Here is a 19,316-nt window from a genome sequence, read left to right as displayed (position 1 = left end):
CTGCTCGTTACTACAAAATATAGAAGACAACTTGAAGATGGATGGTGCATTGTTAATGAGAGACTTTATTTATAAACTTATTTTTTTACCAACATATTACATACGACTTCCAAGGGAAACTGTACAAAGTAAATATATGAATTGTTAAAAGTAAATTTTGTATATCTTAATTTGAAAGTAAACAATTCGAAAAGTCAAATCGGTTGTAATCTGTTTTTGAAGTGTAACTACATGCAATATATATGTATGTGGCCTTCGGCTGTTTTCTGCTTTATGGTCGGGTTGTTGTCTCTTTGACACATTCCCAGTTTCCATTCTCAATTTAATTTTTCTACAAATATTTAACATTAAAAATATATGAAATTAATTGTAACGAGCTTAAAAAACAAGAGGAAAACCAAAACGAGGCTGTAGATTGTCAAGCTTTTATCCTGTTTCGTTTGTAAATACAAATCAATATATATCACAATTTAATCAAACAACTACATGTAGATAAGTACTGAAGTAATTTGTGTATATAGTAAATAATTATTGTTACGAAAGACAGAGACGGTATCTCTGCTGGTTAAAATCATTTATGAACTAATGTGATCACTTTTGCCTGTCTATTAAAGGCGCATTAGCTACGAGGTATACAAAACATAATAGATGATTGCTTCTGTTCGTCCATTATAAAGAAATAAAAATTTGCTATAAGCATCCAACATTAGCTACAACACATAGCTGATAAATCATGTAGGTACAAGTAAAAAAATCGACCTCAATGAATCCGTATTCATTGGACTTTTAATTTAACTCCTTAGCTAAAAATGGGCTGCACAAGAATTAGACGTGTTCAGTTAAGAACGGAACAAAATGTCAACATTTAAATTGAAACAAGGGTATCTTTATCACACAGGTAAATTAACATATATTTCTAACCAATAATGTGAAATCAGACAGACCTAGAAAAATTCAAATGCCATCTTTGTAGATCTATACATTTGTATTTATGCTTATATGTGGTTAAATTGCTGTATGCAGTCATCGGAGGTCACCTTAATGGTGAACTAGATGGTGGTTATTTTTAAATTTATTTTCTATAATCTTATGTTTGTTATTTCAAAAATCGTATTTCACCACAAAATTAAAAAAATCGATATCATAACTTAAAAAACTTTAAACAAAAATATTTTGAAAGCTTTTGCAGATATTTGAATATTAAATTCTCATCTTCAAAATTAAATTCCGAATTTTGGGTCAGATTATTTTAATAAGATGCATTTGCCCTGCAAATTAATTGTTATTTTCCTATTTAGCATAATTTGTTTATGTTATAATAAATTAGAATTGAAACTTGTGTATCGTTACTTTTGTTGACTAGTATATATTGAACGTCTCTAATCTGAAAAACACACACACAGTTTGCTTAATATAGAATTATAATAAAGCAACGCAAAGAGGATTAAGGAGGTCAATTTTGATTATCTTTGTTAACAAGTATGTGGCTCATTTACATTTCAGTTTGCATACAAATGACATTGGTACATATTGGGTATACTTTATAATATTAGTCTGTTAGAAATGATTTCAAATTATTCCCAGTAAAAGCCAAAGTTTGTTTTCACAATGATCTACAATAATTCAACCGACTACACCAAATATACTCACTATATTGAACTAACTTTCTGAGTTACCTTGCGTCTCGCACTTCCGACCACGATATCCGTCGTTACAACCGACTCTGCAATTGCCATCAAATATGTCACATGACTGATTAAAACACGTCTTACATCGGTAGGCGCAATTAAAACCAAAATAGACATATGCACATTCTGAAAAAAGGTAAATGAACATATGCTGTACAGTGAATCAATGATCACATCCATCACCCACAGGCACGATATTGCTAAGTCTTGAATATTCTATGTTGTGTATTGTACACTACAAATTAAATAGCTATCTATCGTCGGGAAAAAAAAATGTTTACTCCTTACTATTTAGCAAAGGTATTTTCAGAAGATAATTGAGGATTAAACCTGGTTTTTAACAACTAGAAAGCCAAAATCCGCTTTTATATCGTAAAGGTTAGTCATCAACCACCCCAATTGTTAAGTTATTGGCGTTAGTCAAGATATGAACTAGACATACCTGTATCTGTCATATCAATTAACATAGCTGACGGGAAATAAATGCGTTCAACATGGCAAATCTAAAGTGAGCGGACATACTCTACTAACCAGAACGTGACGTTAAGAAAAAAGAAAACATTTGTTTCATTCTTTACAGAGCTCATTCCCGTGAATACAGTAATACGCTATCAAGAACCGGAGCACATCTGTAATATAACCTATTATAATAATAAGCTGATGAGCTTAATATGCTTAATGTAGGCGAAACACACCTCCGTAATATCAGTTTAATACAATGATTGTTTTTAGCCAGGTATCTTTAACGAATATTTTAAAACTTCAAATGTTTTTTACCTTGATCACATGAGACACCTTTCCATCCTTTTTCGCAGCCATCATCTGAACATACACCAGTAAATATGTTACAAGGTTTTTCATGACAATAACACATCTTATTACAATTAGTTCCAAAATGCCTATCATCGCACACTACCAAAAGAAATCATCAAAATAAAACAACCTAATATGAAACAAAATTTGAATATTTTATAATTTATAGTTGTGTGTTCAAACATCATAATTGAATAATTATGTAGTACTTAAGATGAAGAAAGACCGCTTCTACCATTACATTTTGATATAGCATTAAGGAGATGTGTTATGATTGCCAAGGTGACATCGGAGTTCAAATGACGTGGATAAAACAACAAATATAAGTCACCGTCCATGATCAACATGGGCTATTTATACTGTATAGGTACAGCGATGCATGCACCTACAAGACAAATGTAAAACAGTTCAAACGAAAAAAATACGGTTGTATTGATAACAAAATAAAAAACAAAAATCAGAGGTACATTTATGTTTTAACATTTGTAAATATTTTTTTATATGCAAATGAAGATAATTTAAACAAAACAACCTTTTGAGATTCTAAAACCCTGATTAAACAAAAAACATGATTTCATCTATTTAGCTGCGATGGCATTTAATCCACACTTCAACATTACCCTGTACGTTGCTTATTCCGTAACATCATGCCAAAAGCTCTAAAAAAAAACCTGAATCCTACTAACAGATAGACAAACGGACAGAAAACGGACGAAAAGATTATCATTTAGACGTATAACGTGAGTTAAAAAATAATTGGGAAATGAGAACCATGATTATGACCAGAATAACTGCATTATCTGTCTAGTTTAAACATAAACATTGTTATGGACTTGCTCATAAGAAAAAATAGTCAAACTTACTTTTATTATAATATTTTCCGTAAACATAACCAGGTTTACAAACACTGTCAATTTTGCAGACTCCGTTAATATGATTACATTCATTAACTGTACAGCCATCACATGTCTCTGTACAGTTCCAACCAAAGTTTCCTTTATTACACTCTGAAACAGCAAATCAATATTTTAATGTACATAGGGGCCTAACGTGTTCCTCAGGAAAATGCAATACATGTCTTGAAATCAGTCCTAAATTTAGCTTGTATAATCTTATCTTAAGCAGCATGGGTTCTTTAAAAGTCCGTCATCTGCTTTATTTGGTCACGACTGCACATAATAGAAAATGTAAAATGAGTTCCTAATTTTTAAGACGATTTGTTCTACATAAATTCAATATTCGGGTAAAGTGTTAGTGTAAGTAGCAGGAAAAATAGTCCGGCAAGTCAAACTTTGTACTGCCTTAGTTGTGTTTATCCTACATCAATGATTATAGATAATTGCATTAAAGTCTCATACCATACCGTCTGACAACATTTGCAGAAACTGTTAACTAATATGTTTTCGTGAGTAGAAAAACTGATGGTAATAAATCGTGGCGAATAAGGAAACTATCCACTAGAATAACATGATTAAGTTGGTTCAGGGTATAATGATAAGAAAATATTTTCTAGATATACATATTAAATAATATTCCGAATTGAATCATGTTCATAAGTGTCACGTCTTGACCTCTTTTTATGCTATTTGTTGTTGTAGGTTGGCCTTGTCGTAAAATTTAACCCTAGAATATGCATCGGGCTGACTTTTTTAAACACACAATGTATCAAAATAGATTTGTGTATTCATTTAATGAGAACAAATTACTAAATGAAAAACACGTTAAAAATAAAAAAGGGAAAATAAATAATTCCCGTTTTGGTCAAGTTTTGATATTTCCAACTGAATGAGTGCTGAAACATTGTGTATTAGATTTTTTTCATATAGAAATGCGTATTGATATCACTGTCCACCAGGAAAATTTAATACAAAAATTATCATCAATGTAAACAAAATTATCAAGTTATCATTTTATATGTACGAGAGTTGTGATACTCAAATAAGATTACTTAAATTTACATCTCCTCTTTATAACTGTCTTATCTAAAGAGTATTGACGCTCTTTGTCATATGCGGTTCATGTATGTCTTGACTTCCAGAGTACTGTCTAGTACTATACGTCACAAGTATAATACCACAGAGTATCGTCACTCTTAGGTTATAGCTCTTTTTGCTAAAAAGTATTAAATTTTTTGGCAAATATATATTCAAGAGTAGCGATACTCAATTAAGCATTGTCTACCTCCAGTTTTAGAATATTCCGGTAATAAAGTTTTATAGTCCAGGAGAGGCAGTATATTAGAAGCATTTTTTTTAACATCTACACTTTAAATAAGTTTATTTTTGAAGGAGTATCGATACTCTTTGTAACTGTTTTCTACCTCAAGAGAATCAATATTCTTTTAAACAGGTTACATTGAGTATGTTGAACATGTTGAGAGTATCGATACTCTCAAAAACCGTTTTCTAACCTGAGAGTATTAACAGTTTTTTTTTACCTTTACTGTTTTTATACCCTTTAAAACAGTTTTCTACCGTAAGAGTATCGATACTCTTTTAAACAGGTTTCTACTTTGAGAGTATCGATACCCATTTAAACAGGTTTCTACTTTGAGAGTATCGATACTCATTTAAACAGGTTTCTACTTTGAGAGTATCGATACCCATTTAAACAGGTTTCTACTTTGAGAGTATCGATACTCATTTAAACAGGTCTACTTTGAGAGTATCGATACCCATTTAAACAGGTTTCTACTTTGAGAGTATCGATACCCATTTAAACAGGTTTCTACTTTGAGAGTATCGATACTCATTTAAACAGGTTTCTACTTTGAGAGTATCGATACTCATTTAAACAGGTTTTTATCTGAGAGTATCGATACTCATTTATAAAGGTTTCTACCTTGAGAGTATTAATACTCCTTGAAATTGTTTGTGACCTAGTTCATTCTTGAACACCGTATGCTGACCTATAATTGTTAATTTCTGTGTCAATTGGTCTTTTGTAGCGATATTGGTCTCATTGACAATCATACGTCATCTTCTTTGTATAATTGGTTTTTTTTCGATCCATAGATGATAATGGAATACACTAACTTTGAGGTACTGCTAAATAAATTAAAAAAAGGGCAGCTTTAAGTATTTGGTTAACAGGAAGTTGATAAGTGATGGATGTATATAAGGCTCACATAAAACACCATTAAAAATTTCGAAGACCTTGATGTGTGATTTCTGGGAAGAATGCAACAAAAAAATCCTACAGAACCATTATTAATAAAAATTAACCAGTAGTAAGAAAAGTTGAGGAGCATTGTTTTTTTTTAAGTTCATGACAGTGTAAAAATTGATGAAATGCGGCTTGGTATCACATTTTTAAAAATTAATTGAAAGAAGTTACTGAAATAAATGAAACTCATGTTCTCCTACATTCGGAACAGGGGAATACAAACATATAACAAAAGTTAATAAATATATACACATTTATTAATTCACATTTTATATGGATTTTGACTGCAAAAGTATCATCTTTTTCCAGTCTTCTTCTTTTTTATGTCCTTTTGCTTTAGAACTCTCTCTACTCCATCGAGTACAAATTTAACAAAGTATCCTGTAAAAAAAATATACATAATTTAGAATTATGATTAGTTTATTAGTTATTTAGAATCTTTAAATTGATAACGTTACTGAATCAAAGAAAATTGAGAGAAGCATTTCATTCTATAATCTACGATATTGGACTTTAACGGCTATGCTGGTGAAAAAAAGTGTTTATATAATTTTCAACCTTAAACTAATACCGTTTGTATTCTAATTTCTAAATTATATTTTTACTTAAAATATCGATCAAAGGTAAATTGATACTGTTGGTGATGCATTGTTTGTTGTCTGGAGCTAAAAGTTGATTGTACTGAAGACAACACCTACCTTTACTCCTTTTCTCTATGATATCAGCTTCATACCACTTCTGGTCCTGCTTCCAAAAGCATAAAACCTTTTCTCCGTCCTTGTACTCCGTGTTTTCCTAATAAAACAACACAAAATTAACATAGTTAATTGTCAAGTAACTAAATTCTATGTAAAAGGTATCACTTGTTTTTTTTCTTTCATAAAATAAACTCCAAAATGTCTATAAAATATATGAACAAAGTATTTTTTATAACATAAATCGTATTAATTATAAGAAAAAGTTGTGGTTATCCAATATTCTGCACAGTAAGCGTGAGATTATAAAAAAGCATAACGGTATAATGAGAGAACTGATATTTTTCAACCAAATATATAGTTTGATAGACTAAACAAGAAGTAATTCATTGTAATCTTTAAATTTTACCGAGTATAGCAACATGTAAACATATGATTAGAACAGAAATAAACGTTGTGATTATATGCATTTAATCTTTAGAAAACATGATAGTTACTGTAGGTGATGATTATTTTAAGTGTTATCCAGTATATTGGGATTGGTTTGTACATTAAGCAAGACCGAGTCAACACAAAACCTTCAAATATACCTCATTCATTTGACGTTTCCTTTTCCCATCATGTGTGTCTGTGTTATTTTCTGTACAGAGTTTTTTCCTTGGAGATGGATTAAGATCCACAGAGATAGTACTGGCACAAAAATCTGAAAAGAAATTATTTATAGTACTTGTTTCCAGTTTGAAATTGCAAAGGAAGAACATTCTTAAAAAAATTCTCAGAGATACATGAAGTATGACTTTAATAAGCCATAGACATATTGAACATATAATTTCCTCACAGATCATAGACTTAAACCATAGTTAAAGTGAACAGGTAATTTCCTCAGAGATAACATGACTTAAATAATTAAACAATTATATGCATATTGAACATACATGTATAATTTGATAAAAGATAAAGAGACATAAACCATACCAATGACATATGAAACATATATCTTTTTCAGAGATAGAATTACTCAACCATGCATAGACATATTGAATGTTCAATTATACTTGATATATACATTTGTGTACATCAAATCTTCTTTCGTCTTAATTAAGGAAATAAAATGTCACTTAAGAGTACAAAAAAAATTGCAATTCATACCTGTCACGGATGCCAACTTCCGTTTGTTTATGTCTTCTTTCAATTCTTTGTTTTCTTTGAAGATATTACCTAATTTCTTCTACAAAAGATAATTAAATATTACATATGTGTTTACTCAAGTCTTACGACAAAAGGAAATACTGTATTTTCAGAGAAACATCTTTAAAGTTAAATTGTGTATCATTATTTGAGCACCTTAAACAAACCATTCATTGTTTGAGTTCAATGCATGCAATGGAAACTATATTCTTTAATTGAATGATAATCAGGCAGCTGCATAAAGATAAAAAAAAATTATTTGAGACTGGACTGGCTACAACATGTGCCTATTGCAATTCCAGTGTTAAAAGAAAGGTTAAGCAGCAATTATTGTCTAGTGATTATATCTCAATTAGGATTGGTTCCTAGAACTGTAATACTGTTGGGAGATTTGTCTAGCTATAAGTCTAGTAGTTGGCAAATGTGTTTATACTTTTTTTATTATTGATTATCCTTTCTTTGAAAATACTGTCCAATGCTGATAATTTTCTGCGAATCTGTATGTTAAATTAATCAACTTAATATCAAATTTACCTTCAGATCACTAACTTCTTTTTTAAGAGTATCAGCTTCACATTTACAATTTTGGCTACTCAACTTTTCTTGTTCGAAACTATTTTTGAGTTCTGCATATTTTTGCTTCATTGATGTGTTTTCTTTGTGTAGTACATCGATTTTCTTTAAGCTATCGTCTAAATGGGTCTACAAAAATATGGAGTATAAAATTCTATCAACAGAAACAGTAGCATGAATAATTTGACACTTAGCTATACTTTTAATTGGTTTATACAATATACGATCAATATGAAAAAATACATTTTAAAGTTTTGTTTAAGGCTAAGAAACTTAGGAAGGGGTTATTTCACCGACCTCTTCAACAGTTTTGTGCCAAATACAATAAGGTGTTATTCTTCTGACAGTTAATGCTTGTCCTAAATACGGCCACACTTAAGCAGTTGAAAATGTGTAAAAATGAATTAAAGATATTTTCCGTCCATAAACGAGTCCAAAATTCCAATGACTTGTGAGATGATATTAAAATGAAACCATACGAAGTATAATTTTGTAACTATGTTTAGAAGATAAGGACAACAGGCAGTGTTCCAACTGCTGAAAAAGTGTATAGAGGATACTAACCATGAAATTTATGTTCCTTTGCGATAGACCAATACGATATATTTATTCAAATGTAAAGTTTTGTATATATAAATGTTGAAATTCTCACTGAACGGGGTTTCAATTGAAAAAAAAAGAAAGTTTCAAGTTGTGTTTGTTTTGAAGATCTATTAAAACTACATTTTATCGAGGTTGTTGGATGAGCTATGAGTTGGTATTTAGACATTGTTAGGTTGATGACAGCTTATATATGCTAACTTTATATTTGTCAATAAAAAAAAAATCAGTATTCGGTTGCACTCTTCAAATGCAATCTCTACTAGACACGTAGAGATATACTATTGTTTACTACTTGCCTTATTTTTTAAGTACAGAAGTTTATACTCCTCTCTTTCAGATGCATCACTTGCACTTTCACTAACCACATCTTCTTCAGCAATAGTGATAATTCTTTCTTCACCATCCTAGACAACATTTTTTTTATATTATTTAATTGTGTTCATGAAACTCCAGTGGTTATCATGACTTAATTACATAGATAATCAAAATTCGCATAATTGAAAGTTAACTGTATGAAAATAATATACAATTGCCAAACATATTTATGTACCATAATGTCTTTATAAAGAGAGGTGTAAATTTGATTTTTTTTAATTTCTTAATTTTGTGTTGGTGTTTTGGACTTTATTAAAACATTTCTATTCTAGGCATACACTTTATTGTTACTGCACATAATTATTTTTCATACATTGTTTCATTGGAGATTCCAAATTGTCATATTGGCAATCATACCACATCTTCTATGAAATAAAAAGCAAATTGCTATTTTGTTTGAAATACTAACGGATAAAAAATGATAAGTGATGTCTTACGGGTTCAGTTTTTTCTTCTTCTGCAACAGCATTTTTTAATGTGGCCTTGTGCTTCCCTTTTGATGTCCTAAAATAAACATGTTATAGTTTACTAGATTTTAAGAATTATAAAATTATACCATGCAATTTAGTATTCTGACATATTCATTCATATTTTGTAATTCAATATGGATGTTAACATGAGTTGAAAAGTAAAAGACAAGGTGTACTAGTACTTCCATGTTCTATAACGGACACTAACATTTATTAATTTATTAATTGACAGAGTAACATATGTGTATAGATTACATGTATTTGACCTATAGTATTTATTCAAACTTAGCTTTACATATATAAGCTCAAATTAAATCTGACTGTATATTTTTATCATAACGGCACCAGTACACAGTAAATTTTAAAGGTTTGAAACCTTAGTGATAATAACCATGCATTGCCTTCAGTGGGTTTATCTGAATGCTTATATTTTAATTAATTAATTATCTTTAATTGATTATATGGGTTCTCCTTTTCATGTTGTTTTATGAAAGAACTGTAACAGTTTAAAAAAAAAGTGGTTTTAAATTGAAACAGCATTATCCAGCCAGATATAATAGATTCAGATTCAATAGTTTAATAACAAGAAATATCTTCGAACATCAAGCATTACATCATTATAGCCAAATCAGCCAAAGGGCGTACACAACGCTTGTGCTATTACATAGTTCACAACCAGACAGAGGTTAAAAAATGGACAAAACTACAGTACATAGACTTCATTTTTTTACTGCAAGATTGTAGCACGACAATGCAAATTAAATAGTTTTTCTATTTGGTGTGATGAATTTCGACCATAACAAAAATCGCAATAATTTTTAATATAAGAAACGTAATCGTATATACATACACTGACGATGACTTTGATTTATGTTCGTCACACATGGCTTTGAATTTACAGAAGTCAACATGCTGGTTGTTGGTCTTCTGAAGAAGATCCAAAATAGTCTTTTCCTTTAACCCATCTAAGCACCGTAACTGTCTTCCACTTATCTTATTTTTTTGTTTACGTTTGCTACCTTTAAAGTTATCAATAAAGGATCTCAGTTGCAACCAGCATGGGGTTGAAAACTGGGCCAAAAACAATTCGAAACGAAATTTATTATTCAGTTTCTTCCTCTGTAAAAAATAATTAAGCAATTATATAGAAAACGTGCATATCTTAATATTCATTTTTTTACAAGGATTTAGTGAGTAATATTTTAAATGATTGTAAACAAATGTCAAATTGTTCTGAATAATTCGGCTGGCCAATATTTCGTTTTTAACATATCTGAATCGTAATAAATTTAGAAATTTGTACATAACATTTGCCTTGATCCTAAAATTGAGAATGAGAAATGTGTCAAAGAGACAACAATCCGACCACAGAACAGACAACAACAGAAGGTTACCAATAGGTCTTCACTGATTGAGAAATATAATGGATTGCATTTTTTTGTGGATCCCGCCCTCCCTTATTTGTGTAATTTAATTAGTTGTACAAATGTAATACGTAAGGTCAACTACAACAATTAGTATAAAGTTTATTAAAATTCTGTTTAAAATTCAACGATAATGATAATTTATAACTTACATTTTCGACTCCTGTTATCATCTCTAAGTCGTTTTTCCATTCATTCAGTAAATTTTTGTCTACTGGTGTTTCTTTAGTTTGTATGTCTGATTTTTTATTGAATCCAGCCCTTTGAAACAAGGTTGAACGAAAACACTCAATTCTTGCAAAGATATCTATATCCTTTCCAAATCTGTGAATTGTATTGTGCTCCAGTCCAACTCGCTTGGCTTCTTGTGGTGTTAGAGAGCAGTATACGGCACACAAGCGTTCCTCGTATTTTTTTCGTTCTTCTGAACTCAATTCTTTGTCTTTCAATATGTTTTTCAAGGCTATTCTTGAATGGTTACCACCTATGGTCTCCAATTTACAAGTTTGTATATTATCTGGAATATCAGATAATCCAGGTATGTTTACTACCATAAGTGTGTAGTAGTTGAAAGGTTTTCTCCTAAATTCCTTTTCTAACTGTTTAGTATGGGATTCATCTGGAACTCTCACGAGATTTGTAGATGATGGCTCTTTGAGGTTTCCTACCGGCAAAGGAAAATATCCTAAAGTATATTCAATTAAAATTGAGTCAATTCAGGCAACCTGTTGCATGTCTAAATTTAAGAAATATGTGTTCTATACAAGAAAATATTTAAATAAATATAATTAAGCCATTTATTTACACTAGTTCAAGCTTCTGAAATCCGTTTGTTAGCAACCAGTTGTGAGTAATTTGTTGAGTATACTGTGTATTTGAATGTAAGGTTTGATCGAGATAATATATATATATATATATATATATATATATGCACCACTCTGGGTCCCCTGTTTCGAGAGTACAATTTTGTGTATAATGTGATGTCTGTTATGGTTGGAGGGATATATAAATCCAATGGTAGTAATTTTCACACTCTTCCTCATGATTAAACTCTATCATACACAAATGTAACTTTCCTATTGCTTCTTTCCAGGGACAATATAAGCCTTTATACCTTGGATTTACAATTAGTTTCAAAAATATATCCACATAATGTTAGAAGCATCTTAATTTCAACATAGCAAATAATATATAAGATACCCGCACAAAAGATGTACATTTACTAAAATACACATTATAGACTATAGCTCTTTTTTTATCATTTTGGTATGAATGTATTTATAATAATTTTAGAAAAATTACCTTTTCTCAAGTTTTTACTTTATTAATTGTACTTTGGTTTGTTAACAGTTAAACATCTGAAACAAATTGTTACTTTACGTACATGTAACAGACATAATTGCACGCAAACTCTACATACCTTTGAATTTTCTTTGTATTCGTTCTTCGAAGCTAAATTCCTTTTCTGGTGTGTCACCTATAAAGTATTGCATATATTGTTTTAGCTACATGTAGCATGTCACAGTGTCAGGCGGTAAAATATTTTAGCTCCTTAATCTATTCACTAAATTAAATATGAGATGGTATTATATTATATGGAGCAGACAATGACTTAAAATAAATCAACATGTACATGTATCTTACTTTCAGTGTCTGTCTCTTCTGTCATTTGTTCTAAGTCACATGTATCTGAAGACTCTTTTTGGTAATCTCTTTCTGAAATAATGAAACAATAATTTACTATTAGATAAAATATATTGGATGCATGATATCGCATGCATTACTGATGAAAGATATTCTATCACCATTTTTACATTATTGAAATTTGAATCCAAAGACTTTACATACGTACAGCAAGCCACATGCGTGTTCATGCACTTGAAGTTGCAGGTAGTTCATTTACTAAGTTGTTCAAAATGTTGCCGTTTCATGTACACAATATCTGAGTTTGATCCTTAATTAAAACATACCTTTAGGCCCAAGTGCGTCATCTTTCATATTCTCTTCGTTGTTATCTGTTTCATCTGTTCTATTCTTCTTCTCTGCGAAATATTTTTTTTATTATAAAAAAAAATATCATCTTATTTATTCGTACATACAGACGCGAAATTTGTCTACTATTACTAATTATAGGTTGAATGTTAACTTTGTATGAAATCTCGTAATATGATTTGTACCTAGCTATCATAAATTATACAAGTAAGAAGATGTGGAATAATCACAAATGAGAAACCTCTCCACAAGAGACCAAATGACATAGACGTTAACAACTATATGTCACTATATGACCTTCAGTAATGAGCATACCCATACAGCAAAGTCAGCTCTTAGAGGCCCAAATACGATATAAGGGGATAGGAATAAACAGCAAAAGACAATAGAACATCAATATGATAAAATATGTAGACAGTTCTCTCACAAGACAAACCTTACTGTTGACAAGTATAAGGCCATACACTTAAATACGCTGTACTTAAATACGTTCTACTGCAATTTGTAATAAAAATAATTGGTTTTTAATTTCGAAATTTCTTTATTAATAGAAAATTCCATTCGCTTTTCAGAAATTTCTTGTATTTAAGCCAACCTACAATGATCTACAATTTGAGCTTCCACTGCTATTATATAACTTAGTACCTGTTTGTTCCTTTGCATTTGTTGCTCTATTTTTTTCTGCGTCAATATCAATTTGGTCTTTTTTCTTTTTTTCTGCGTCGATATCAATTTGGTCTTTTTTCTTTTTTTCTGCGTCAATATCAATTTGGTCTTTTTTCTTTTTTTCTGCGTCGATATCAATTTGGTCTTTTTTCTTTGTTTCTGTTAAATAAAATTAACAACAGGAAGTAAAACGTGTCCAGCCTCTTCGATCCAACATTTACGATAAAAGTGAAAATGCAAGGAATTTAAACAGTTAAGCAGACTTCTCAGTTTTATAAGTGAAAATCTGAGAAAGGGGTTTTATGTGATGCATTGTATCAGAGACAAATACTACTAAATTATTGCATAATTTATCTCATAATTACAACGTTCAGAATTTTTGTATGTGATATAATTCGAACTTTCGTATAAACTTACAATCTAGACGAATAACATTTTACATTGCAATTACACATAAATATGTGTATTATATTTCGTACATGAAACATACAGCTTTCAGTACAATTTCAGTTTCCACTTATAGATGTGACTCTGATATACTTTAATTATTATTACAATAGAATGTCTGTTGTTATCATTTTTTGTTTGTTTTTGTTAGGTTTTCCTTAAATATTGTCTGAAATGTCCGCTGTTAAAAGTACCTGTTTGCTCCTTTACATTGGTTGCTTTATCTTTTACTCCGCTGTCAGCAATTTTGTCTTCTTTGTTCTTATTTTCTGTTATGATAAAAGAAAGCACTAGTTAGACAATAAATATACTGACTTGTCTATGGAATATTTCATTTTTGCCATAGAATATGAATTTACAACTTACAAACCTGTTTTCTCGACTACCATTAAAGTAAAGGTAGATGATAAATATATAATATTATACGATTAATTAATTAATCGATTTATCAAAGTAGTTGCAAACCACATTTTTAAATTTGTGCATGTACATGTAAATCAAAAGAAAAAGTTTGAGCTTTCTGAAAAGCTGAGGACTGCTTCTCTCTATCCTTATTGAAGGGTATATGTGTGCATGTGGTAGTTGGTTGAGTATTGGAAATGAGATATTTTTAGATTTATTGATTGATATAAACTGAATTTATTTTAATAAAGGGTGTGTGTTAAACACCCATTCTTTAAAAAAAAATCACTTTAATAATTACTTGTTGAAAAGTAAAACATTTACGAAAAGACACGACGCTTCTCTGAAGGTGTGCCTAGATTGGCAGAAGTTGTATTTCAGCCGCATCAAAAGGCAAACAATCAGAATCTATTTGTGGTAAGTAATTAAAAATAATAATAAGATGGCGAGTGTGTCGACCGAAACTAATAGCTCCGCGTGGTGATACAAAGCAAACATTCTGTGACGCGTTCATTTTTTAATAAATATTCAAAATCACTCGGGTTTGTTTTTCAAATTCAAAATAAATATTAGGTCTTTTAACAAACTTACCGGTATGAAGACATTTCCACATCTCCACAAAGCTTGATCTACTGTTTAAACAACTTTTAAATCTAGTTGCAAATTGTGTGCATTTACTGTCAAATTTTTCTAGTCTATAAATTTTTGTTTCTTCGAAAGTATGTATCTGAAATAAAAGTAAAATAATGATAGAATGTAAGAATTTTCTATAGTCTTTTCAAAAAAAACTTTGTTTAAATATTCATACAGCTTCCTCGATGCATCAACAAGAAAGACATTGTGTTATCAAAACATTTAAAGCTGTGGACACACCTTAACGGATAGCACGTACGGACGCCAAACGGATGAATATAAAAACGTCCGATAGAAGTCAAGTTCAAATTCTTTTGAACAGCATCCGTTTTGTCCGTTATACGTTTGATACAAGTCCGTTGGTGACTTTGTCATCCAGACCTCCAACATATGTATAACGGCCAAGTAACGGATAAAAAACGAAAACGAGACGGACGACGGTACCGTACAAAATAGACGACTACCAGATGTTTAACGGACACTTCATCTGTTGGACATCCGTTAAAAGTTTTGAAGATGCTCAAAATTTTCCACCGAATAAAACGGATGTCGACAAATAAATCGTACGCTAAACGGACATGCCTTTTCTAGCTGACTATATGCGGTGTGGGCTTTGCTCATTGTTGAAGGCCGTACGGTGACCTATAAATGTTAATGTTTGTGTCATTTTGGTCTTTTGTGGATAGTTGTCTCATTGGCAATCATACCACATCTTCTTTTTTTTTTTATATATGAAACGGATATAGACGGACGTCTAACGGATAAGAACGGACGTCTAACAGACATGAATGGATTGAAAAATACCATTCTAGCTATCCGTTTAGGTGAGACCGAAGTTTAAGATTTGAAATTTCGACTATGAAAAAAAGTTTAATGCCTATTTTTTTTTTTTTTTGCAACATCACTAAAACTCTATCGTAGAAATGATCCTTGGTTATCAGTTAGTTTTTGAATATTTGTCATTAAATATTATTTATGATAATTAATATATATATATAAATATATATATTCTGACATTGATACCTGTGGATTATCAGATTTATCCAATCGAGATAGTTAAATTGTCAATTTTAAAGTCCGATCCTCGGCGAGGACTTTTCAATTTATAATTTAACTATCGTGACTATCTCAGTCTTCTAAAAAAAAATATACAATACATATTATGCAAACGCGCAAACTCATATGAAATCCGACATTCTAATTAAAACTTTTAATAAAAAGAAAAAATATCCTTTTAGTTCCAAAATAAAAAGTAACATTCAACAGCCTAAAAAAAAAGTCGAAAAGGTTTTAACATGTAGCCACATACTAGTATATCGTTTGTGCATACATAGTTTCAATAAATAAATTTCTGAAATAAACAGGCAAAATTAGCAAAGCTATTTTTTGCTAATTTTGCCAAAGCCAATAGCCCACTGACAAACTTTTAACATATATTTTTTTGATATTCATATAAATCAAATACTATTAATAGTATTTGCCATTATCTTCAATGAATTCACAAAATCAGCAAATAATCGATAATTTTCGTGTATCTTTCACATTTCATTCCCTATCATATGATAACTTATTAGAAAATTGGTTGCAGGTACGCGCAGACACTGCCTTATAAATGCTTGCGTATATTCTTGGATATATTCCTTTAGTTTGTTATTTGAACTAAGCTAAAAGGTTCATATTCTAAAACAGAATTGATCAAATTTGCGGTAATTTCGAAATTTCAATAACTATGCAATAATGGCTAAGTACATTAATATTTTCACAATGAAAACATATTTTGCATTTATGAAATAATCAACCTACCTTGATACAGTTAACATTGTTCGATTTTTCTAAACCAATGATTTCTTCGTCTGGCATTCCATTTCTTGTTAAGAGAGTTAAACCGTTCTTCCTGTCAAACGACCACATTGTAATGGCGGTCAATGTGAAAACTACAACTTATGAACAAACTGACGAAAACATTCAGATTCGAGAGGATCTCATAGTACTTTACTCTTATCATCTTTGAATCTCTTCTCTTACATCAGGATTAATACAACTGACTGACCCCAGATGCAGGACATTGGTTATCTGATTAAACAATCTACATGACGTAAATTGAGCCTGCTGCTATCGTAATGTCAAGTGGATCGGATTAGCTTTCGAAAAATATCACCATAGTGCATAGTCGGCTGGCCTTAATATCATCTTTATCTAACTTGGGGAATGCATCTTCATCTTGCGTGTTGATCACATTCTCTATTTTTTCTTGCAAATTTATAATATTTATATTTCAGAAAGTGCAGACAGAGTTGAATCAAATGAAATTTAGTAAAATAAAAAAATAAATATTTAGGATCTAGATTTGATCTCCTGGTACGGGTTTTCTTGCTAAGTTGGAGACTTAATGTATTGCTTAGTGGCTGCGTTGGATATCTTCTCTTTGGTTCAGTTTTTGTTGATAGTTTGTCCATTGTTAAATATATCATATAGAAATGTACCAATAAAGATACCCTCCCCAAACAAATCTAAAAAGAGGTTTAACAGGTGCATGCTGGTACCCAATTGACCTATATAGATATAGGAAGAAGTGGTATGAAAACGAAATCCATTAAAGGTCAAACCCAAAAAGGGGGGGGGTAGCTTTCAATTATTGGGTATACGGGGATGTGCCAAAAATATGGGTCATAATTTTGCGAGATTTTATATAAGAAAGACCCTCCTTTTTAATGACATCCTATATTAAAATGCATTTACGTTTGAAAACTGTATATTGATTTGGAGTATAATCTACATATCATATAAATATGCTATTGAGAATCTTACATTATTAATGGTCAATTATTAATTTCACCTTTCAAATAAGTTCCCAAATGAACCCCGGAAATTTGTCTCTTGATTTGATCTTCAATAACGTTTTAACGTCATATTTTAAATATTGTATATAAGTATGGGTCATTCTTTCTTAAATATTTATATAACTATAGGTGAATGTTATATTAAAATGGGTACGTTTTTTGAGGCAAAAATGGCACACCCCTTCAGCTTCAGATGGCCACTTAACAATAATGTATACTAGAATATCGAAATAGACGCCACACTAAACTTTAATTTTAAAATGAAAAAAGCAATAGTCCGCCTGTCTCAGATAATTTTTTAAACCACTCGATGTATTACATCTATGAATTAAACATCTTTCATGAACATAGCACACCATTATACAATTTACGTGAATGTTTCAACACACAATATGCAATGCAGAGTTCGGAAACATAATTATATGAGATGAAATAAAAACGTGAATAGACTTTTTGGAATGATATCCGGGGGTCAAATTTCCAAAGTAAAACATGATTGCTTTAATAAAAGGTTGAATGGTATAGTTTGTTTAGAGAATACTGAACAGTAACAGATGGCTGCGTTAAGAAGTGATATGATTTACTGCCAGTAATATAGTATTTAGTCATAATTTAAACCCATATATGTCAAGCAAACACAAATACAAACATTTCTAAAACTACAAATATAAACGTACAAAACATAGTTATAAATAGTACTGTAACCTTTGATGGACATGGACCTCATTTTTTGTAAAGATTGCTTTATAAAGTTGCTTTGATATGATTTGTCTTTCTTCTGGTTCAGCTGAACTTTTTCTTGATAAACTACAAGACTTCTATACATGTATACATTATATACACAATTATGAAATTCTGGAGCTACCGTTTGATTTTTAGAAAAAGGGAGGGGGCTAGGATGAAATTTGAAAATAAAAGCCAGGACAGGAGTTTTGAGTAAAAAAATATAGCCCAGCTTACATACATTGACATTTATATATATATTATATATGTTATTCAGATCTCAGACAGGGTATAAACTGTGACATTCCCGGCTTAGAGTTCGGTTCAAGGGATATAAGCTCTGATACAGCAGTCCCACTAGGCCACAATCGCACTACGATTTGTGAAAAAAATGCAAATTTTGATGATCGTAGTACGATCATGTAGATCGCATTGAGGTCGTGGTGAGGTCTTCAAGATCGTGATGAGCGTGGCCTTTCAATTGTGGTGCGGTCGTGGCGTAATCAAGTCGTAGTATACTAGTCAACAACGGAAAAATGATTTTTTATTCAACTTTCCGCAAAACTAGTTTGCACCCTATATGATCGTTTACACGGAATTTAAATACTTTCCAACAAGT

General features: G+C 30.7%; 2 protein-coding genes across 3 annotated transcripts; both read right to left on the bottom strand.

Annotated features, from left to right (window-relative positions):
* Window positions 1-5,905: 5,905 nt before the first annotated feature.
* On the bottom strand, window positions 5,906-17,675 carry LOC143083027 (uncharacterized). Of its 2 annotated transcripts, none has more exons than XM_076259161.1 (5): window positions 16,938-17,675; window positions 7,511-7,589; window positions 6,952-7,064; window positions 6,365-6,461; window positions 5,906-6,047 (listed from the first exon to the last, which is right to left on the bottom strand). In XM_076259161.1, the coding sequence occupies exons 1-5, from the start codon at window positions 17,043-17,045 to the stop codon at window positions 5,962-5,964; spliced, it is 483 nt and encodes a 160-aa protein (XP_076115276.1). In that variant the 5' UTR covers window positions 17,046-17,675; the 3' UTR covers window positions 5,906-5,961. The 2 variants fall into 2 exon arrangements, with proteins under 2 accessions (XP_076115276.1, XP_076115266.1); XM_076259151.1 differs by lacking the exon at window positions 16,938-17,675 and adding an exon at window positions 8,084-8,213.
* LOC143083021 (uncharacterized) lies at window positions 8,785-12,527 on the bottom strand. Its single transcript, XM_076259138.1, has 5 exons — window positions 12,415-12,527; window positions 11,147-11,679; window positions 10,421-10,689; window positions 9,538-9,604; window positions 8,785-9,129 (listed from the first exon to the last, which is right to left on the bottom strand). Exons 1-5 carry the CDS (start codon window positions 12,485-12,487, stop codon window positions 9,004-9,006), a joined length of 1,068 nt encoding a protein of 355 aa, XP_076115253.1. The 5' UTR covers window positions 12,488-12,527; the 3' UTR covers window positions 8,785-9,003.
* Window positions 17,676-19,316: the final 1,641 nt, after the last annotated feature.

Source organism: Mytilus galloprovincialis, chromosome 1 (genome assembly GCF_965363235.1).
Source record: "Mytilus galloprovincialis chromosome 1, xbMytGall1.hap1.1, whole genome shotgun sequence".
Classification (NCBI taxonomy): Eukaryota; Metazoa; Mollusca; class Bivalvia; order Mytilida; family Mytilidae; genus Mytilus; species Mytilus galloprovincialis.
This window is presented reverse-complemented; position numbering and strand designations above follow the sequence as displayed.